A 25147-nucleotide genomic window follows, 5' to 3' on the forward strand; every position below is an offset into this window, starting at 1 on the left:
TCATCACCACCCACCACCAACTCTTGGGCTACTTTTTTACCAACGAATAGTAGGATTGTCCGTCACATTAAAAAGTTCCCACAGCTGAAAGGGTGAGCATGTTTGGTGCAACTGAAATTCCAACCTGCGACCCTCGGATTACGAGTGAAATGCCTTAAGCCGAGCCCGTTCGACTTTGAAAACACATTTTTTCTGTGTTATGTATTGTTATAGTCCGATTATTTTGACGATTGGTTATAGATCCCTAATAATATATGAATCACACATACACATGGAACGAGAATATCATCAATATTGTATTTAATCCCTCAAGGTAAGAGATTTTTTATCCCCTTTTTTATTATTAGTTATTGACGACAAATTTTGTTATAGATATTCACGTACATTGACTAAGTATGACAGATGGTAATAAATGAAATAAAAATAAATCAATATAGCGAATGTTAATAATATGGTCAGTGAAAGCTAAATTTCACTGTCATAATTATTATTTTCATAATATACGCCTGCCAAAACTATGGCAGGAGTTCGATTCCCATCGGTGGATTCAACAGATAGCCCTATGTGGCTTTGTTATAAGAAAAACACAAACCCATAACTATGGAGCGACCTTAAAACTCGTTTCTTTCTTGTTAAAGTTGATTAATCTTGATAGTATGCAGGTTTTTTATTTAAAAAAAAAATCCCTAGTGTTATTAGTTATATAAGTTATCGTTATTGATATACTATTTGGTAAATACATTTTAAGTATTTTCGTGATTATGATAAACCCACTTGAAATAAATGTTAACCTGAAGATAACCTAAAGAAGTCGAAATGTTGTTCTATACTTTATTTTAATTAAAGTTCTACTACCCAAATCAAACATCTTGAGAATATGCTATTAAATGTTTTGTTTATATTTTCTAAATTGTTATTATTTCAGATTGTTATTTATTTGATAGTTTCGATATTTATCGACTTCTTACCGGTAATATGAGTTTACAAAACTCATAATGTACTTAAAATATTAAATTTTAATTATATTAATTAATAGTCATATATATATACCATTGTATTTTATGCATTTATTAATTTGTTATTCGGAACTCCGAAACTACAATTTCAGTATTTCACCCAGCGAATTGAAAGATTTAAATGGTATTTCCGTTTCCTTTCTAAAATGGCCAAATCGGCAAACGTGGAATATAGTGTGAGTACAAGAATATAATTCTAAGTTGATGGTTAGATACGACCTTTTTTCTCCGTTCAAACAGTTTAAAGCTAAATTAAATTGTGTGTGATTTTTTCTTATAGTTAGTATTGTACGCCAACAGAAAAGTATATGTTCAATATGTTGAAGTTAATCATAACGTATTAACGAGTTTATCAAACCTTAATATTCAATTTTTTTTTTTTTTTTTAATTTGTTAGATCAACTTAAAAGTAGTACGTTAACTTTATGGGCTTGGTAAAGATATACAAAGCAAACAATAAATAAATAATATTTGTGATATATTTAGTAAAATTTTCAAAGACACTCAAATGATAATATATATGTACTGTTTTCATTCCAAAACTTTAGTCACTTTCAGATCAACATTTCAGGCTAATTAAGTTGTTTCTGCACTGGTTTTTTAGAATGTGTTGAATGCGGTTAACCTAAATTTTAAGGGAGTTTAAGAAAAAACATGATTAATGTTTGAATAATAAGGGCTGACAATGGTGGTGGTGTCTGTAATTTGACATTTTGGAAACAAGAAGAGCGTGACATAGTTTAAACAGGGTGCTCTTTATGAATTGAATTACAACAGAGTTTTATTGTTTACTTGTATCTTTTTAATTCAAAAGCTAGTACATCACAGTTTGTTGCTGTTATTAACTAGTGCTGTAAGTTGTGTTTTAATAATTTAGATATTTACTAGAAATAATAAGATGGAGTTTGTACGAATAATAGTATGGTTTAAATATAACAATAAGTGAATAAGTTCAATGAAAGAAACGTTATTCAGTGTTAGAACTTTCATACATATTGGATTTATTCAGCTACTTGATTGATTAGAGTGGAGATTTTGTAAATAACTTTACTTTTGAGTTAGGCATACTTATTATTAGATTTAGAATTTCTTTGAAACATTTGTAAGCTTAGGCCTATAATTGGAAATGAAAATACTATGCAGTGAACATTAAGATATAAATAAGCTAATTTATTATCATTAAATGGACTGGATTTGGTATATCTTTTACCAAAATCCCAAAAGAACATGCCAAATGATAGAACACACTGCAATAATAATAATGTTTACAAGTTGTATTTATGTTGCATTTCACTATTGGAAATGGTTCAGTATTATCAAAATAACTCTTCTAACTTCTTGTACAACTATTGAAAGCTGGCCAAATAGGAACTGTGAAATATAGTTCTACATCTTTTTGTTAGTTTCATGAAACTTATTAACTTGAACTTGTTACTGCTTTACTCTTAACACTTTTCCTTTGTGGTCTTAATGGTAAACTGTGTACTATTATGGCTTTCTTTGAGACAAATATGTGAATTTATCCAAGTTGATTTTTATTTTTAGAAAAATCTGCTGTGTTAATTATGTCCATCTTTATGAATATATCAGTTGTACAAATTCTGTATCTAGGTTATGCAGTAGTGTATTGCAAAGGCAGTTTCTTTTAATATTTCAAGAAATCCTCAAACACATTAAGCAAAACACAGACATGACACAAGAATAAGTTTATACATCCAAGTTGTCTGTTTTTGTGACAAAACAAGAGGTCTGAAGTATTTGAACCTCAGTATCAAATATTACATTATCTGACTTCCATTTAAAAATAATCTGTTTCAGTACTGCACTAAGGGACACACATAGAAGATATCACAAAATCTACATAACATGATTTGTTTGAATGATGTATGAAGTTCATTCTAAACAGCAACCATTTCTGTTTTATGACAAATGACATGTTTGGAGAAGTTATTCTTTAGGTAGAAAAGGAATCATGTGTAATTAAATGTTACTCTTTCCAAATCCTGTAAGTAAACTTACAAAAGTATGGTTTATTTTAACAAAATAGAGGTTAACATCTAGAGTCTACCTGAAGGAACCTTTTTATTGTTTTTAGAACTGAGAGGTTAACATCTAGAGTCTAGCTGAAGGAACCCTCCTACTGTTTTTAGAACTGAGAGGTTAATGTCTAGTCTAGTAGAAGGAACCCTCTTATTGTTTGTAGAACTGATAGGTTAACATCTATACTCTAGTACAAGAAACCCTCTTATTGTTTGTAGAACTGATAGGTTAACATCTATAGTCTAGTACAAGAAACCCTCTTATTGTTTGTAGAACTGATAGGTTAACATCTATAGTCTAGTACAAGAAACCCTCTTATTGTTTGTAGAACTGATAGGTTAACATCTAGAGTCTAGTACAAGAAACTCTCTTATTGTTTTTAGAACTGAGAGGTTAATGTCTAGAGTCTAGTAGAAGAAACCCTCATTGTTTTTAGAACTGAGAGGTTAACATCTAGAGTCTAGTACAAGGAACCTTTTTATTGTCTTTAGAACTGAGAGGTTAACACCTAGAGTCTAGTAGAAGGAAGGAACTCTTATTGTTTTTAGAACTGAGAGGTTAACATCTAGAGTATAGTAGAAGGAACCCTCTTATTGTTTTTAGAATTGGGAGGTGAACATCTAGAGTCTAGAACCTGATGATTAGTAGAATTTGTTAAATTGAGGCGTAAGTGATTATGTTCAATTATCCTTACATGAGACTTGGGTTGTTGGAACTATCAGAAACATTAATTTTGTTTAGTTAATTAACCAAAAATAATAATAAAGGATAACAACAATATTTTGATTACTTGGAAGTTCAAATATTTAAAACTAGCAATCTGAGACACTAATTTTAATTAGTTCATCATTTTTATAATGTTAATCAACTTAATTATAATTTTTCATGGTTGTTTCAAGAGGTTCCAATCTTTGTAATTGATTTAACTGTCCAGCTTTAGTTGTGACTTGAACTGAATGCTAATGTAGTCTAACGCTAATGACGACATCATTTTAGCTGGACTTTAGGTCACAGATATTCATATGTTAGTTTGTGCATGTTATTGAGTTTTATTCTCTGTGATATACAACCAACTATTAAATTAAATTTTCTATGTGTTTCTTTTAGATTCCAAATGAATAAGTTCCAGTACACAGTACTGTTAAAGTAGGGTTAACTGTCACTAATCTGGTTTGGTGTGGAGTTTATATTTGTAAATGTAGTATGTTTCACTTCTGTTGTGGAGTTGCATGAATATCTTGTTTTCAAACAGAAACTTCAAGATGAACTGGATGATGAAATACCTTCGTATCAAGAAGCTGATCCACATTTACGTGGAGAAATAGCTTCACCTTCATCTCAAGAAACAGAAGATGAATTCAACACCTTAGATGAACCCATAAAAGATACAATTGTAATTAGTTTAGTGTCATATTTCTTATTAGCTATTAATTAGCTGGTTTCAATTCCTGAAAATGACCATTGGTTGTTGTTAATGATGCACTGATTATGTTTAACCTATATTTACATTAGTTTAATAGATGTAATAGACTTAATTTGTAATGCTTAGTTTGGTCGTTTTATTTCTAAAGAACTGTATGAAATGTTTTAATCAGCATTTAGTTTGTTATTTAGTTTCATTCTCAAACGTTAACAACGTAGAGACTCGGTAGGACGTTGTGATACTTAGTAGAACACATTTAGTTTGTTATTTAGTTTCATTCTCAAACGTTAACAACGTAGAGACTCGGTAGGACGTTGTGATACTTAGTAGAACACATTTAGTTTGTTATTTAGTTTCATTCTCAAACCTTAACAACGTAGAGACTCGGTAGGACGTTGTGATACTTAGTAGAACACATTTAGTTTGTTATTCAGTTTCATTCTCGAACATTAACAACGTAGAGACTCGGTAGGACGTTGTGATACTTAGTAGAACACATTTAGTTTGTTATTCAGTTTCATTCTCAAACGTTAACAACATAGAGACTCGGTAGGACGTTGTGATACTTAGTAGAACACATTTAGTTTGTTATTCAGTTTCATTCTCAAACGTTAACAACGTAGAGACTCGGTAGGACGTTGTGATACTTAGTAGAACACATTTAGTTTGTTATTTAGTTTCATTCTCAAACGTTAACAACGTAGAGACTCGGTAGGACGTTGTGATACTTAGTAGAACACTGGGAGTTTTATTTAAAGTTACACTTAACATTTATAGAGTTCTGTAACTTTTGTCTTTAGATATTTATTAGGGATAAATGATGGAATGTGGTCAGAACTGTGCAGTAGGTAGGCAACTTGCTGCTCTGTTGTTAAAAAAACTGAGAAAATTCATGTTCTAACTGAGAAAGTTAAACTACTGCAGTCAGACCTGTTCTCTCTAGTAAAATTGTTTATGTTAGGTAACTGTGTAATAAGCAGTAACTTACTCTCTGTTGAATTAAACGTAAGATCAAGAATATACTATTGATTGTGATTTGTGTGTTTCTAATGATGTACCCCTAACTTATATGAATTATTAGTCATTTAGAAATGGCTGATTAACAATGAATCCTATCACTAGTAACCAGAGAAGCAACAGAAAAGTAAATAATTTTTTAGGGTTTTCTAGAATCTAGACTGATACAAAATTAATTCTCTTGTATAACTCAGAATTTTGTACAAATATATTTTTAACATTTGGAGGATTGTTCTCTCCTTGTCAATAAAAGTGTTAACACCCATACCAGCTGTTCTGAGATACATTTGTATTTCAAGTGGGTTTCTCATCATCAATAATTGTTTCTATATTTATATTGTATTAATACTAGTAAGTAACATAGATGTTTTACTTAAACTGTTTTGATTTGAAGTTACTAATATTATAATGTTCAGTGTTTGTAGTTTCTAAGTAATTGACAATTGATTTTTTTTTTGCATGAAAGAAAGTCTGTACATCTTGGAAGTAAGAGTACAGTGGAATACAAATCTTTTGAATAATTTTCCTTAGAAATAAAAGTGTGGTGAAACAGTTGTTAGGAAACTTCTGTAATTTAAGTTTTAACTTTTACTGTAAGTGAGGAGATCATATATCTTTTTTAAAATCATATAAACTAAATTATTTTGTTTCTGTTCTATTTATACTAATAGTTTTTGATCGGTATAGTTCTATTTTAGAATTAAATGTTTGAAGCTGCTAGATAAACAGAGTTTGTAGCAATTGTGAAATTGTTGAAAATAAAAATAAATATGCCAGGTTAGCACTAAACAAGATGTTTTACTTTAATAGTTCAGAACTGATTAGACTAGTTAATTCAGGATATGAGTAGGAATAAAACAGTTATAGAAAGAACAATAAACAGTTTTTAAGATTTATTTCTTATGTTCACCAACTGTGTTTTCTAACTAAACATAACTTTAAAAAATGTATCTGGAATTTTTGCTTGTCTCCTTCTTCTCTCAAAACCCATAAGTCAAATATAAACATTTTTGTAAATTCTTCAGTACTGTAGAGCTTTCACTGGTTTTCAGGGTTAAAGACAGTTATTATAAAAACTATCTTATTTGTGTTGTTAATTGTCTGTATAGATGAGAGACCTACGTGCAGTGGGTACAAAGTTCTTCCATGTTTTGTATCCCAAACAGAAAGCAGCATTGTTGAAAGATTGTAAGTTCAAGAAATTGTTTTCATTGACTTTTTACTTTATGTTATTGGTTATATAATAATGTAGTAAAAAATCTAGAAATGTACAGTATGTTCTGTTATACATATAAAAAAGGTAAAGAACAACATAAATAGATGATAAACATAACTCTTGACATTGTTTATCATTTTGGTAAAATACCAGTATCAAAAGGACCAAACTCTTCAGTTGTTTATTTCAAAGTTCTTAGTTTAAAATAACTTCATGTGATATAACATTAAAGGACAACAAAAGACCTTTTGATCCTACTAAACACTAAGCAAGCCCTTATTATTCAAATGCTAGCAAAAGTACTTGACTTTGTTCAGGTTATTAAGTATTATGTATGCAAAAATAACCTATATAAATTTGTTTCTAAGCAACATGACATAAAAGCAATTGTTGGAATGTATTATAACCTTAACACATTGGTTTTTCTATATATTGGAAGTTTTTATAAAAGGAACCACTTCCTTTCTGTGTAGTTTTTGCAACCTTGTTCCATTAAAAAGATGCATAGGTGCACGTGCGTGTGGATAAGGTAATTAATACCCAGATACTCACCCCCAGGGTTGACTTAATGTATGTTATATTGCAGGCTTCTAGGTTCTTTCTTCTTAGAGTTATGGCAGACACAGACACACACTTTTATTATTATAGAGTTATCAAGCTTCCCTTTAAACTCTCACAACCCTTTCACCCTGTAATAAGATTCCAGGATCTGTCTCCTATCACTATCATTTCTTAATCAAAAACATAGTAAACTGTATAGTGTTTTTTTCCTGTTTTATGAAGTATAAGATACTTACATTGTATATCTTGGTATTATAGTGTAAATAACTTACCTAAATTATGGTTAAAAGTAGGGAAAATAAAACAATTGGCTGATATTTATGTTCACAAAATGCATGGGTCTCTTGCATTGATTGCCAGCTGGGGCTCCAGTTGTGGAATTGTTTATACTTGTGTTTCCCACTGACACTCCAGATATCAGCACACCCAATGTTTGGCAGTTGATTTAAGCTCATGGAGGGTTGTTGCTTTCCCCAGTACAGGGAAACAATTTTTTGAATCCTATGGGTAAAAGTTGATCCCTACTGTCGTGTGGTGAAAACGTCAAATTAACTGCATCTACAACATTTAAAGGCAACTCCTTCCTAAGGCTAACTACCCTGTTATCAAAACTAAGCTGTTTTCTCTGAAGATAATTCTTTCTCAACCACGGTTTGTTTGTGTCCTGTTGTTTGTACCAAAAACGATGATGCATTATCAGCACTGCCAATTCCCTTAAACACCTCAATTTGATGCTTTGAATTTTTAAAATTTATAAAAGTTGGGGACTCAGAGCTTGCATCCTTTTGTACTTCTAAAATATGTAGATTCAAACATATTAATTCCTTATTGTAAGTTTACATTGTTACCAACACATAGCTTTGATTGATTATTAGTTAGTTTGATCTGACATCACCAGATTCACCTAGAAGCTCTGATAATTAGTTAGGTTTTGTAAACCCAACATCATATGTGTGCAAAAATAAATAGAAAGACCTTTAACAACAAGTTAAAATATGGTGGTGTTTGTTTTCTGAAGTAATCCATATGTTACAGAAAATATGGTGGTGTTTGTTTTCTGAAGTAATCCGTATGTTACAGAAAATATGGTGGTGTTTGTTCTCTGAAGTAATCCATATGTTACAGAAAATATGGTGGTGTTTGTTCTCTGAAGTAATCCGTATATTACAGAAAATATGGTGGTGTTTGTTCTCTGAAGTAATCCATATGTTACAGAAAACATGGTGGTGTTTGTTTTCAGACATTTTTGTTTTAATACAGTTGTTTTGGTATACTGTGCATGCAACTGTGACACCCTTGATTTTGTAATATAATTGTTTTGGTATATTTTGCATTTGACTGTGACACTCTTGTTTTTGTAATACAGTTGTTTTGGTACACTGTGCATGCGACTGTGACACCCTTGTTTTTGTAATACAGTTGTTTTGGTGTACTGTGCATGCGACTGTGACACCCTTGTTTTTGTAATACAGTTGTTTTGGTATACTGTGCATGCGACTGTGACACCCTTGTTTTTGTAACACAGTTGTTTTGGTATACTGTGCATGCGACTGTGAGACCCTTGTTTTTGTAACACAGTTGTTTTGGTATACTGTGCATGTGACTGTGACACCCTTGTTTTTGTAATACAGTTGTTTTGGTATACTCTGCATACAACTGTGACACCCTTGTTTTTGTAATACAGTTGTTTTGGTACACTGCGCATATGACTGTGACACCCTTGTTTTTGTAATACAGTTGTTTTGGTACACTGTGCATGCAACTGTGACACCCTTGTTTTTGTAACACAGTTGTTTTGTTATACTGTGGATGGGACTGTGACACCCTTGTTTTTGTAATATAGTTGTTTTGGTATACTGTGCATGTGACTGTGACACCCTTGTTTTTGTAATACAGTTGTTTTGGTATACTCTGCATGTGACTGTGACACCCTTGTTTTTGTAATACAGTTGTTTTGGTACACTGCGCATATGACTGTGACACCCTTGTTTTTGTAATACAGTTGTTTTGGTACACTGTGCATGCAACTGTGACACCCTTGTTTTTGTAACACAGTTGTTTTGTTATACTGTGGATGGGACTGTGACACCCTTGTTTTTGTAATATAGTTGTTTTGGTATACTGTGCATGTGACTGTGACACCCTTGTTTTTGTAACACAGTTGTTTTGGTATACTCTGCATACGACTGTGACACCCTTGTTTTTGTAATACAGTTGTTTTGGTACACTGCGCATATGACCGTGACACCCTTGTTTTTGTAATACAGTTGTTTTGGTACACTGTGCATATGATTGTGACACCCTTGTTTTTGTAATACAGTTGTTTTGGTACACTGCGCATATGACCGTGACACCCTTGTTTTTGTAATACAGTTGTTTTGGTACACTGTGCATATGACTGTGACACCCTTGTTTTTGTAATACAGATTTTTAAGAATAATTGATAGTAGTTTAATAAAACACATAGTCTGTTTATTTGAGAAAAACTAATGAAAGGTAAAAGACATGTTACTCTGAATAAAATATTTATACATTATCAAACTTTTAATGTTATTATTTGTCTCTTGTTTCTCTAGGGGACTTGTGGGGACCACTGATTCTGTGTGTGTTTCTTGCAATGTAAGTAAGGTCCTTTATTATTTATTTATTTTATGGCAGGTTTGTGAATGGTGACAAGATGTGTGTATTGCTAGTAGATCTGAGTGATTTAACCAGTTAATCACGAGAATCAATTACATCAGTTAGTGTCACTTTATCTTTTATTCAAAGTTACAATAAAACTGATGAATCAAAATTAATGTGTTAAAATTATTTGAAATTTCATTTCAGTTTATTGTCATTAAAATAATCAATTAATCAATATGATTGCTAAGTCACTTGTCATCAAAATAATTAATTATTTGAAATTTTGTCTCAAATTGTTGCTATTTTTTCATTGTTTCAGCTATCCAAGTTTTTGTATGTATTATTATATTGTTGAGCATAAATCTTTGTAATGGCTGTCTTAACTTTTCCAAGTTTTAGCTCAAAAATTGATTTTGTTTAAGTTTTTTTATGTTTTGGTGTTTTAATGAAGGAGAAGACTAATGATTCGAGGGTCTCATGTTTCATTCCCACTGCTGCTAAATGTACTCATCCTGTTTATTTATTGCAAAGTTACTAAGACTATTTGACCCTTTCACAAAGTTTGAACTGCTGACAAGAGGGCAGGAAACTGACTGGCAGCACGCACTTCACAGGTTTTTGTTGTTGTGGTTTTTCTGCTTGAAGAATCATGGTTTGGGGAACAATGTGTTACTTTATTAACTGAATGTAATTATTAAATGTGTGAAGTTTAACAAATTGCTTAGTACCAGGTCTTATCTATCTCTAATTATTTGCAAAAGCTTTGAATGTGAAAAACTTTTTAGTTTTATACGTAAAATAGAATAAAATTTTCATGTCATTCCAGAAAGTTAAAAAGCTGTATTTTATTGTGAATGAGATTTTGATGTTTAAATATTATAACTTTGGAAAGGTTGTCATGTTAGTTTTTTTCATAATTGGAAAAGATATTTCTATAAACTTAAAATATGATATAAATAAAACAGGTGGATAAATAATTGTGTTCTTATCATAATGTTTATCAGTTAGACGGTAAAGTCTAACAGTAGTTTTAACAGTGTGTATTTGATATATTGTGGTGAGATTTTCTAAGCTTTTTAATAATTCAAAATTATATTGTAGCATCAATACCAGTTTTGTTATATGCCCTAAAAACTCAAAACCATTTCGTACTTGTGTTAATATTTAGGTTCTCAGTTTGTCACAGTGTGAGGTAGTATACTCTCATTAATTATTGTGAACCCTTTTATTTGTGTACGATATTTATTACCATAGTTTAAGTTGATTTGCTAGTTAAAAGTGGGTACTTTATAAATGTTCAATTGAATTTTGTTATTAGTGTAACAGTGAATGCCTGTATAACTGCTTTCACTACTTTGCATCACCCATGAACTATAACTTATAACAAAGTCATTAGACAATAAGTGACCATGTGGGGAAATCTTTTAATTCAGGTAATGTGGGATACAGTAAACATGCACTTGTAAAGCCTTGCTATGCAAACCATACTTGTATGTATTATAACGGTACTTGTATGTATTGTAACATTACTTGATAAAACAACTCAGTTGTTAAGGAATCATTTAATTTGCATACTTTAATGTAGAAGTAATCAGTGTACATATAGGAACAACAGGCACACAACTTTAGAACCTAGTTATCATTTTAAGTACTAAACTATATATTGTTAGGTTAAGCCATAAGTTTTTTTTCTCAGAATGGTGAGATGCAACTTGAACAGTGCATACGTCATTCAATCTGGGAGTCAGAATCCTTCTATATCATATATAAAGACTGAATATTGGTGCTCAGTTGTAGTTCAACCTGCCCTTGCCTGCTTGTAGACATGCAAGTTTTAAATAATTGGATTTTTTGTTCTTATTCACATGGGTTTCTATTATTGGAAATAATCATTCATTGAAGAACTCGGGACAGAGACAAGTGAAAACACCATGAAAATGAGAGTTACGAAGGTGATATAATTGGGAAATTTCCTCACAATGGTATTGTATTTTCAATGAACAAAATTTTAAAGCAGGAGACAAAAGCCAAGCAGAAACTGTTCCTCATTTCACCTCTTTTAGTGTCCTTAATTAAAAAATGTTTTTATAACGGGTTTCTCATTTTAGTTCATAGAAAGGGTTTCTTAATACTAAGATGTTCATTGACAATTTTAAATCTTAAAGCATTTGTTGAATGGACTGGTAATCAAGGTAATATTCAGTTAAGATGGTGTTTGACATGTTTTTTTGAAGTTCCTGGATAAACTGAATTATCATCTGTCATTTTGTTCATTCTTATATATCATTCGGAACTCTAATCACCCATTTTTCTTTTTTTCATCATTTTGTTTTGACTGTGTCTTATCTGTTATCCTTCTTATTGTTTTACATTTTATTATCCAGTAGATCCTGTAACACCTGTTTTTATTCTCGAGTAATGGCTGCTTGGTCATTATTTATATTTAAGACATTCGTCTCGAAACAACTGTTAGACTAAATTTATATTTCTTCTCAGATTTTAGCATCAAAATTTGTATAGTAATTGTGAATCAATCCCTAGAGTGCAGGTTTCTAAATTACATATTTTTTCAACAAAACAAATGCTCAGTGTTGGTCCTCATTGGAAAGTGGAGAATGCTTAATAGGTGTAATGTGCCATATGATACATGTAATGTGCCACAGTGAAAACATTTAAGTTGGTAGTGTGTCTTCATGATCTTCTCGATGACAAGAAACCCACTTGAAGTGAACATATATTCTCAAGATGGCTGGTATGGGTATTAGAACTTTAATTAAAATAAAGTACAGAACAACATTTTAACCTTCTTAGGTAATCTTCAGGTCAACAAAGATAATTTGCAACTGACTGTTGCCAGGCGCATGTCTTATGGACAAAAGTGTAAAGGGGTACCCGATTATAGGGGGAGTTGTAGTTAAATGTTAGGTTATTAATTAGAAAAAGGTATAAAGGTGTTCCTTGATATTGATTTAATTTTGGTTTTAGTTGTTGTATAAGTAGGGATTCTTTGATTTTGCATTTATTTATGTTTGTTTCCATACTTAGTATTTGGTTTTCTATGGTTATGTTGTGTTTATTTGATATGCAGTGTTCAAAAACATGTGAAGGTTTTTTTTTTTGTTTTCTTTGAATCTGGTTTCCAGTTTTTTGCTTATTTCTCCAATATAGAAGTTATGTCTGTTGTTGCTGGTCGATCAGCATGTGCCCACCCTGTCTTTGCCACTCGATACACGCTTGGAGAATATAGCCATTCAGGTTTCCTTGGGTTGTACCATCACTATTTGTTCTCTCTACTTGGTTCCTGAAGAGATCAATGATCAATCAGACCTTGATGCCCTTGTTGAACAGTTACTGTCTTCCTTTTTAATCCTGGTGGATTTTAATGGACATAATCCCTTCTGGGGTGGTGCTGATATTGATGAGAGAGGGTCATTCCATAGAGCATATGCTTTTAAATCACAATCTTTCTCTCTTCAATACTATTTCTTATACATTTTATGCACCTAGTCAGTCTTTTACTGTTATTGATCTCTTTTTCTGCTCCTCTTCACATTTCTTTTACTTTCCTTGGAGGGTTGACAGTAACCTACGGGGCAGTGATAGGGTTGACAGTAACCTATGGGGCAGCGATCATTTTCTTATCATTTTGAGAAAGACTGGCAGTGGTCAATGCCACCCGACTTATGTGCTTTGATAGAAGTTGGAACAGACCAAGTGGCCCTCTTTCACTGTTCTCCCAGAACTTGATCCTGTCATCATCTGTAAGCTATCAATAGACGAGTGAGTGGAAGCAGTGACTGACTGTATTATCCAGGCAGCTGCTCAGTGTATTTCTAAAAACTTGGCATGTTTTCCACAGTATCCGTGGTGGAATCCTGCCTGCTACAATGCAAGAAGGCTCAAAAACGGGCCTGGGATATCTTTTGTAGATAACCCATATTTTTAAGCCATATTACTTTTCAGCAGGTCAAAAGTCAAAGCCAAAAGGAATCTTGGATTAAAAACAAATCTACCATCTCTTCTGCCACCAGTTTCAAAGTTATATGGGACAAGATTGGAAAGGTCAGTAGACAGTATACGTTTGCCCCCCTTTCAATCTTGCTTTCTAATGGCCAAGAAGTTGCTGATGTCCAAAGTATTGCCATATTGCCAATACCCTCTGTGAAAGCTTTTCTCATGCATCTAGCTATTTTGCCACATCCCCCATCTTCTTAGCCTTCAAGACACAGGCAGAGTGATTATCTCTTTCCTTCAGGGATGATAGTCTCCATGACTATAATCACCTCTTCACACTGGTGGAACTCAAGCTTGCTCTTCATCAGTCTGGCAATACATCAGTAGGACCTTATGATATTTGCTACGAGATGCTGTGCCATCTCTTGATATTCTTCTGGTTGTTTTTAACCAGATCTGGCAGAAGAAAGTTTTTCCTGATCCTTGGTGCCATACTATTGTCTTTCCTTTTCCTAAGCCTGAGAAGGATCCCAAGATTCCTTCAAATTGTTGCCTAACTGCTTTGATGAGCTGTCTCTGTAAGATCTTAGAGAGTATGGTTAATGCTTATCTTGTTTGGTTCCTCGAATCAAACACCCTTCTCATGCCCACCTAGCATGGGTTCTGACGACATTGCTCTATGGTGGATCACTTAATTCAACTTGAAACATCAATCAGGGAAGCTTTTCTCAAGTGATAACATCTTGTTTCTGTATTTTTTTTATTTTTTTACCTTGAGAAAGCTTATGATACTACATGGAGTTATGGCATCCTGCAAGACTTCCAGTCATATGAGTTGCATGACTGTTTGCCCATTTGTTTTTTAACATTTTTTTAATGAACTGGTGATCTCACGTCCATGTGGGTTCCACACTTTTTTGTTCTTTCCCACAGGAACTCTGAGTCCATCATGCTGTGTCTTAAGTGTCACACTTTTCATTATAAAGATTAATGCCATCAGTGGACAACTCCCCCCTACAGTTGCAAACAGTCTCTATATCAGAGACTTTCACATCTTGTGTCACTCACCAAGTATGAGGTTTATTGAATGACAGCTATAGATTAGTCCCCAGTCATTTACTGAAGTGGACCTCAGCAAACAGTTTTACCTATTCTCACTCTAAAACCATTTGCATTCACTTTTGCTGCCAATCGGGTATTCACTCCAATCCCAAGTTCTGTCTTGGAGAAGTTGTGTTTCCTGTGGTCCCTTATGCAAAGTTCTTGGGGCTTATCTTTAGCTGTAGGCTTACCTATATTCCACACATCAAGCAGCTATGTGTCAATTGTATAAGGGCACCGAACATCCTCCATGACCTCTCTTCCAACTCTTGGGGAGCAGATCAATGTTTTATGCTAAAAAAATCTATCATGCCCTTATTCAATTGAAACTGGACTTTGGGTCTCTGTTTAGCCTTGAAGGTGTTGGACCCTGTTCACCATCAGGGGCTTTATCTCTGCACAGAGGCCTTCCACACTTCTTCAGTTTAATGTTTGTACACTGAGTCTCATGAACCTTCTCTACATCTTCACTGTTTGCAACTGTCTTTACTGTATGCTTCAAAACTTCAGTCCTTAACCCAACATCCCACCTGTGTTTTCCTTCTTCAGTGGACTATGCTTTTTTAAGAATTGACAGTCTGCCAGTGTTCCTTTTGGCTTTCATATCCAGTTGCAGTTAGGTTAATTTGATTTGATCTCTTCTTGAATAACATTGCTGTATCCATTGGTCAGCTCATCCCACCATGGCTTATTACCATTCCCAAATGAGACCTTTCTTTAAGTCATCTGAAGAAGGCGGATATTTACTGATTGGAAATACTGCCTTCTATTTGCTGAACATCTTTTATACTATCCTTCTATTCCCATTTATATGGATGGCTTGAAATTAGGTGACTCTGTGGGCTCTGCCATGGTTTGTTGTGGTTGAGTGGTTCCACACAGAATCCCCTCTACAGCTTCTTTGTTCACTGCTGAACTGTATGTCATCTCTCTTACCTTGGATCACATAAAAGCTATGCAGTACATAAACTGTACTATATAATCAACTCGCTTAGTTCTCTACTGGCCCTGGAATCATTTCACATTATTTCTCACCCTGTTCTTGTTGATATTCAAAACTGACTGTCCCATTTCTATCAAGTGTTTCTGGATACCAGGCTATGTCAGTATTAGCAGGAACAAACTCACTGACATTGCAGCTAAGTTTGTCTGCTCCGGTGCTATTATGGTTATGTCTGTCCCATACATAGACTACAGTCCTGTATTCAAGGCTTGGCTACATGCCACTTGGCAGTTGACTTTGAGTGAGCAACATGATAACAAGTTTTTCCAGATCAAACCTTCTAATACTCTTTGGCATTCTTGCTTCTGTAACTTTCAGAAGGAGGAAGTTGTCCTGGCTAGGCTACGCATTGGCCACAGTTTTCTAACTCATCATTTTCTTTTATCTATGACTGATGCACCAATGTGTGGTATGTGTGACACTCAAGTCACAATAGCCCACATTTTACTGTTGTGACATTGTTATGACTGTGAGTGACAGCATCATTTTAGACATATTTTTGCCTTGGGTTCACCCTTGATGTTGGACATTGGCAATGGTGATACTGTCCAAATCAGTTGTGTTTTTAAAATTTTTAAGGGACATTGGCCTTTTTAATTTGTAAATTGGACTTTTTTAACATGATTCCTTTTTAGATGTTTTAATTATTTTACTATAATTTTTATTTTTTTACTGGTTGTTTGACATGGGTAGCCTAGTTGCTTTGCGCCAACGAACGCCAACCAACCAACAAAGCAAATAAAGACTGTTACCAGTTGCAATAGCTGTTGGAAATAAGTTATTCATTTCGTAACTTTGTTTTTTCTTTGTTGCAACACATCAGTAACATTGTTATCATTGTTGTTGTTTTGAAATTAATTGATTTTGTTGCATAAAATTCATTGGAAGAAGGAAATATCTGGTGTTTAATTAAAAGGGGGTTTTGTAGTGAATATTAACTATTAATAAAATATTTATCTTATATTACTGAAGTTAAGAAACCTGTAATGTTTAAAATATGTAATTTTCTAGTTTACCATTTGTGATTGTTTTGGTGTAGCCTAAAAACAGGTAGAGGTATTGTAATTCACTGAATGTGTTGTTTTTTAATTGCAAACGTGGTAGGATGTTACAAAGAAGCACAGAAGAAGCAGATAGTTTAAGTAAAGGTGGACCCCAGTTTGCCGAAGTGTTTGTTATCGTTTGGCTTGGTGCTGTTGTTGTGACTTTAAACTCAAAACTTCTTGGTGGAAAAATGTAAGTAGAAAAGTAGTCTTTGCTAGAATTTTTCACTAAAGAAATCTTATTTGTTCTAAGTTGTAATATTGGTAGCTACTGTATTAGAACATTTGTTAAATGATAAAGTAAAAGTGATCTAATAGTTACCATATATAATGGTTAATTGTATATTCTTCATTTAATGAAAATAAATAAATATTTGACAAAACATTGGTATGTTAACTACCTTTCTAAAATTGATTTACATGTTCTGAAAGTACTTTTTTACCCTGTCGTCAAACTCCTTGCATGCCAAGCTGTTAATGTTCTAATGGCAATGGCTGTATCCTTAATGTCTTTTGTTAACAGAGTGTCGACCACTGATTTATCCCTGATGTCTATCATTTACAGTCTGTTGACCTTTGCTGCATCACTGGTACTTGGAGGAAGATTCTTACCTCTGGGTGTTTTGTTAAACTTTCCTCTTGAATCCTGATTTAATCAAAGTTTATTAACGATTTTCGGTAATTATTAAAATGATTGTTCAGAAGTGTGTATGACTGAAGATAACTAGCTTCATGGTAGTTTTTAAGTTGTTTTGTTGATATAGATTATTAAATTCTATGCAAAATATTTGCAGAATCTTTCTGAATGAGTGGAAGCAAAAATATGCAAGAATCTTGGAAAGTGCACTGTGTACATAAGTTGAGTAGGTTATATTAAAATAATTTTGAATATGGTGATCAGCAACTTATGTGACAAATAGTCATTATAAAGTTGTGATGGAACAGATTGTATCAGAACTACTTTTTGACATTGTTTGGTATTTTTTTAGATACTATGATGCCATTGATACTTGATTGCCTTTGGGAAGAACATATGAAATATTTGTATATTCAGATCATAAAAATATCATCAGATCAAGGATTTAGGAATTCTGATATTAATATTAAAGATACCCAAAAAAAGATGTAATTTTGCTGAGTTTTGCTGTAAAAGAACCTCTAACAGCTTTATGACAACCCTCTAGTAATTTATTGTAGTGAAGTTGAGCAAATGTGACTGGCAGTCAATGAAAATAACATTCTATACTTTGGAAAATTGCTCAGTATTGTCCCTCTTTCTATTATAGTGCTGTATGGTCTCATAAACAACTGTCACTTCATTTGTTGTGATAAGGTTTAGAAACTTGTTACAAAATAATGTTCTATTGTTTTTTTCCAAAAAGTGATTCGTTCTTGGAATGTTGAATTTTAAGCATCTTAATTTTATTTCATCATTAGAGACAGAAAACCAAATGAAGTTGATCAATAATACACATGTTGTTGTCTGCGAGTGACAGAAGATAATACAAGAAGGCACTAAACAGTTGTTTTTTAATTACAGTTCCTTCTTCCAGAGTGTGCGTGTTGGGTTATTGCCTTTTGGCCCCCTGTCTATCGCTAATAATTTGTCAGTTGATTCTCTTAGCTCCTCAGCAGACAGTGGCCTTGTTTATTTTACGTTTTGTTGTTACCATGTTTGGATTTGCCTGGGCAACATTTGGTAAGTAGTAATACTTCAAGTATCTGTAACAGGATGAATTTAATCTGAGTATTCCTACTGTAGACATTTTTAGTGATTTTGCACATAAAAATATATAATTTCATGTTCTTTAGATTACTTGTGAATTTGAACAGATTCATAATTAAGAACATTTTTGGTGTAAGGAAATTTGTTTACATTTTGCATGTTATTAGTCTGTATTGTTTAATGCATTATTTAATTGAATAAAAATTAAGTACATTACTATAATTAGTATAAAAAGCATTAGGGTTAATGCTGTTTGACAATCAACAGCAAGAAAAAAGATTGGTTAAGTATTTCTTCTTTTACATATTTATTTTTTATGTATAATAGTAACTAAAATGTAAAAAAATAGAAATCCTTTTAGGTTAATTAAGCTTAGATAAAATAAATAATAATAATATAATAAGAAAATTTCATGAGACACACACGTGAGCAGCTTGTAGTAGCTTATGGGTAATGCAAATTGTTAGTGCAATGTGAACTGCATGTTCCCTGAGTGATTTACAACTTACAATAACACCAGTAGTTGTTTAACAGGGTCCAAAAGGCAATGAAACAATTAAATATAAATAAATGTACAATGTTATGAAGTCAGAGCTACTCAGGAGCAGTGAATATAGTTTTCTCTTACAATTTAAAGTCATTCTAGAAAGAAAAAAGGATAATTTATATTTCTTTTTAGTGGTAATGTGGTCAGTCATATTGACCCATTCTGTTTTGAGATAAGGTAGAGGAAATAGATAAACTATAAAGTTTTACTGAAAAAGAAACAAAAAATCGTTTGAAATGCATTTGGGAGGTTTTAGGAGATTACACAAAGGAAATTTGAGATTTGTGAGTTGAGGATATTAGTTTTAATTTTATCGTTTGTTATATATTGTAATTTATCCCAGATGAGTCTCCAATGTATTATGATTTCAACTGGCCTGAAATCTGGATTTGCATTTAGAAGTTAATTGAATGTTTATCTTTCAAATTTATGATAATTGCCATCATGACTGACACACACAATTTTCTTTCTTAACACAAATATACATTAATATACAAACAACAATACAATTTATATTAACAGTTATTACAAATAGTCATTACAAATAATGATTTATATACAAAAGTTTTATAAACTTATAAACAATATTAAGTTTTCTATCTAGTCTGAAACTGAATCATTTATTGATAGTCCATGATAAGCAAATTAATTCTGAGTTGGTAAACTAGCTAGCTCTCTATTCTTGGCTGGTCTCATACCAGTTACAAGCTGACTTTTTTCTGATGAAGATATTTAACATGCTTGTAGAAATACTAATGTCTAAAATTAATTTAATAAAGTTAAATGGTTTGTAATGTTTTAAATCTATAGATGTTCCTGGTCAAGTATCTGTAGTTTTCTAATTAATAAGTGTTTATCACAATTGTAGCTTCCGAGGTTTATCATCATACTAACTGCAGCGAACTAACAGTCTCTTGGTGCATTGATTTGTAAACTGTTTGGAAGGTTCAGTTGGCAGTAGTATTTTACACATGATTTGTAAACTGTTGGGAAGGTTCAGTTAGTATTTTACACAACACATTGTTAATCCTTACACTCAAGAATCTTCTACAGATGAGAATTTTACTACACGTTTCATACTGTAAATTAGATACATTTTTAAATACATATATAAGCCACACAATCATTGATATTAAAATAAACATTCATTAGTAAATCTGTTACACATGAAAATTACTTTGCACACAGACTATTAAAACAAATACTCAGTATATTCATGGACGAATTTTTATTTTGTTAAAAATACTTCACTAAAAATATGATTTTTTATATGTGAAAGACATAATATTAACTGAAAGACTGACAAATTTTGTGAAGATATATGCACTATACTGAAAGTTAGAGTATTAAATCTATTAAGACTTTAAACAAGTACAAAGAGGTCACGTGGTTGGTCAGAATGTTCATATTGAGAGAGTTAAACCATATAAACATTATATGTACAAAGTTTTAAGTTAACTTCTGTAATACACATACTTATATTTGAGTGTTATTTGTATGTGTTTTTTTATTGCAGCTTCTACTGCGTTTCTTGGAGATAGCCAACCACCCAAGAGGAAAGCTCTTGCAGTTTATCCAATATTTCTGTTTTATTTTGTGATAAGCTGGTTGATAATTTCACATTCCCCATGATTAAGTAAAATTATGAGATCTCTGGTGAAATTTTGGTGTATATTCATGCACAAGACTATTGTGAGAGTGAGACACTATAAACGTTTTGAGAAATGTTAGTCTAAAACTGCAAAGAGAACTTCTAGCACCATCTGGTGGCTTAACTTTTATATTCTGTGAGTAAAGGTAATGGTTTATTTGTCAAGGTTTCTTTAATTGTAGCCTCTCTTGTCCTTTTGTGTAGTTATCACCCGTTATGGAACTTTAGCAGTTTGAGAAGAACAGTTCTGATTAATTTATTGTTTTATCTTGTTGTTCATAAGTACTATCCTGTACTGCCTGATATAGGTTTATTTAAAATAATGTGTCCTACAGTGTGTGTTCAGTAAGAAGTTTAATTACGCACCAGTTGAAATTTGGTTATTTAGAACCACTGTGTTGAATAGAAGCAACTTAGTAACATGGTATAGAATGAATTTATATCTGGTTAACTTTGTTGAAGATGATAAAGCGACAAATGTATAATGTGAAGTCAACATATTACCAGAATATTACAAACTGTAAACTCTGCAAGCTTGAAACAAAAAATGGTGTGTTATATTTAACTGAATCTGCTTATTCAGTTTCTAGTACTACAGTTTTGTGAATTTTTAAAACATTCATGATACATGTAACAATAGTTTCATGTAGTTTGACCTGAAGAGTAAGGTAAAAATGTAAAGTATCCATTTAACTGGTCCAACTAAACACCTTCCATTTGAGGAAACGTTTGGAAAAATGAAATGAAAGTTAGAAATAGGGAAAATAAAACATATTCACAACTATTTTTCTTTTCAATGTTAAATATAGTTTGTTAAGAATTATAGTTTTTTCTTAAATAGATTATACATCTTTGTTATTTTCTTTCATATTATATTTACTTCATTCAATATTATTCACCAAATTTATGCTTTTTTTTTTATCTGAAAAAAGATTTATAAATGAACCCAGTGTTGATTAGATAGTAAAGTTCTTACCCAGTACTAGTCAAGCAACAATTTTTATTTATCCCTTTAACTATAAATATGAAAAAATAATTAATCTGAAGTTAAAATAACAAGTATGTAGGATAAATTTAAGGAATAGAATGGTTCCTCTGTACTGTTCATATAGACGAAGAAGAAATATTTTGTGCCACACACTTCTAATTTTTATCGACAGTTGAATTTATTTTGTGGCATGTAATAATTGTTTAATAAAATACTTGTGTTACATGCATTTGTTTTCTATATAAGATTCATGAGACTTGTTCATTACACAAAGGAGATGAGAAAGTCGACAAAGTTACCCAAAGGTCATTCTGGGATTTTTAATAGTTTGATTGGAAATTTCTTAACTATTTTTCATCATGAACAAGAATTTGATCCACTTCAGGATAAGTGTTAGATTCAATACACGTGTACCTACTTGAAATAAATTCTGGTACAAAGAACTGTACAGAATGTATTCTAACAACTTTCCACTGTTTATATAGATTCTGTAGAGCATGAATTTTGAACCCTTTGGGATGACTGATAGATGTGTAAACCCATCCAGTAATGTGTGGGATGACTGATAGATGTGTAAACCCATCCAGTAATGTGTGGGATGACTGATAGATGTGTAAACCCATCCAGTAATGTGTGGGATGACTGATAGATGTGTAAACCCATCCAGTAATGTGTGGGATGACTGATAGATGTGTAAACACATCCAGTAATGTGTGGGATGACTGATAGATGTGTAAACACATCCAGTAATGTGTGGATGACTGATAGATGTGTAAACACATCCAGTAATGTGTGGGATGACTGATAGATGTGTAAACACATCCAGTAATGTGTGGGATGACTGATAGATGTGTAAACACATCCAGTAATGTGTGGGATGACTGATAGATGTGTAAACACATCCAGTAATGTGTGGGATGACTGATAGATGTGTAAACACATCCAGTAATGTGTGGGATGACTGATAGATGTGTAAACACATCCAGTAATGTGTGGGATGACTGATAGATGTGTAAACACATTCAGTAATGTGTGGGATGACTGATAGATGTGTAAACACATTCAGTAATGTGTGGGATGACTGATAGATGTGTAAACACATTCAGTAATGTGTGGGATGACTGATAGATGTGTAAACACATTCAGTAATGTGTGGGATGACTGATAGATGTGTAAACACATTCAGTAATGTGTGGGATGACTGATAGATGTGTAAACACATTCAGTAATGTGTGGGATGACTGATAGATGTGTAAACCTATCCAGTAATGTGTGGGATGACTGATAGATGTGTAAACCCATCCAGTCATGTGTAGGAAGACTGACAGGTGTGTAAATATACCCAGTTATGTGTTAAAATAAGATAGATTATTTGCGGTTACCTAGATGCAATTTTTGATATTTAGTGTATCTTTTAGGACTGTGTTTTAATATGTAAGGTAATCAAACCTTAACAGTGTTTAATAGCAATCACTAGTAACAATGTTTCATAACAATCTTATAGTGTTTGATAACAATGACTAGTAACAATCTTAACGTTCTTTAATAACAATCACTAGTAACAATCTTAATGGTGTTTGATAACAATGACTACTAACAATCTTAACGGTCTTTAATAACAGTCACTAGTAACAATCTTAACATCATTTAATAACAGTCACTAGTAACAATCTTAACATTCTTTAATAACAGTCACTAGTAACAATCTTAACATTCTATGATAACAATCACTAGTAACAATTTGTACAATGTATAACAATCACTAGTAACAATCTTAACAATCTATGATAACAATCACTAGTAACAATTTGTACAATGTATAACAATCACTAGTAACAATCTTAACAATGTATGATAACAATCACTAGTAACAATCTTAACAATGTATGATAACAATCACCAGTAACAATCTTAACAATGTATGATAACAATCACCAGTAACAATCTTAACAATGTATGATAACAATCACCAGTAACAATCTTAACAGTTTTTGTTAACAATCACCAGTAACAATCTTAACAGTTTTTGTTAACAATCACCAGTAACAATCTTAACAGTTTTTGTTAACAATCACCAGTAACAATCTTAACAGTTTTTGTTAACAATCACCAGTAACAATCTTAACAGTTTTTGTTAACAATCACCAGTAACAATCTTAACAGTTTTTGTTAACAATCACCAGTAACAATCTTAACAGTTTTTATATACAATTACCAGTAACAATCTTAACAGTTTTTGATAACAATCACTAGTAACAATCTTAACAGTTTTTGATAACAATCACTAGTAACAATCTTAACAATGTATGATAACAATCACCAGTAACATTCTTAAGTGTTTGACAACAACAATCATAAGTAACAATCTTAAGAATGTTTAATAACAACCACTAGTCACAATGTACTGATGGTGTTTGCTCAATTTCATACCAAGTTGTTGAGGTATTTGTGGAATAACCGTTTCTAATTGTGATATGGTAGATTAACAGCAAGGTAGTTAGTCAACATCACCTACCGCCAACTCATGGGACACTAGTAAAATAGTGTGATGTTACCGTCACTGACACATAACGCACCTGCAGATCCAAAATGCGAACCTCGGATCCACTTGTCACTAGGATGAATTTCATGCAGTCATTTTAACTACTAACAAATATGTGCTTAAACGTGAAGTACTGGAGAACATGACTGTTACAAGTTTTTAATTGTTTAATAAATTTAGTAAACTTGTAAAATTCGTGTTATTTGAAAATCCAAATAAAGCTGCTAATTGCTTATTGAATGTGCTAGGGGATTATTAAGATTTCCATTACTAGATGGCGTCATTCTTAAACATAAAAGTGTTTGTTTCATTTTTAATTTCGCGGAAAGCTACACGAGGGCTATCTGCGCTAGCCGTCCCTGAGTTAGCAGGGTAAGACAAGACGGAATGCTGGTATTTACTACTACTGATTGCAAACTCTTGGACTACTCTTTTACCAACGAATAGTGGGAGTAACTGTCCCGTTAAAACGTCTCCACGGCTGAAAGGGCAAATATATTTGGTGTGACGGGGATTCGAACCCGCGACCCTCATATTATGAGTCGAGCATCCTAACCACCTATTCTTGCCGGGCAGGTGAAAGAAAGTGAGTAATGAATATTGTTTCTGAGTGTATTTGAATTAGAACTTGAGGTCTTTGTTTTAAAAGTGGAAATTATTGACAAAAGTTAATTATATATAAAAGATAGTTTAA

General features: G+C 32.4%; 1 protein-coding gene across 1 annotated transcript; it reads left to right on the plus strand.

The window, feature by feature from the left end:
- The first annotated feature begins 1055 nt into the window (after positions 1-1055).
- Positions 1056-22140, plus strand: LOC143230251 (protein YIPF6-like). The gene is given in 8 exon segments (XM_076463461.1): positions 1056-1192; positions 4309-4449; positions 6606-6684; positions 9850-9892; positions 17061-17192; positions 18540-18554; positions 18556-18698; positions 20789-22140. Coding segments are annotated over 8 exon segments (699 nt in total). The 5' UTR covers positions 1056-1162; the 3' UTR covers positions 20905-22140.
- Positions 22141-25147: the final 3007 nt, after the last annotated feature.

This window comes from Tachypleus tridentatus, chromosome 10 (genome assembly GCF_004210375.1).
Source record: "Tachypleus tridentatus isolate NWPU-2018 chromosome 10, ASM421037v1, whole genome shotgun sequence".
Classification (NCBI taxonomy): Eukaryota; Metazoa; Arthropoda; class Merostomata; order Xiphosura; family Limulidae; genus Tachypleus; species Tachypleus tridentatus.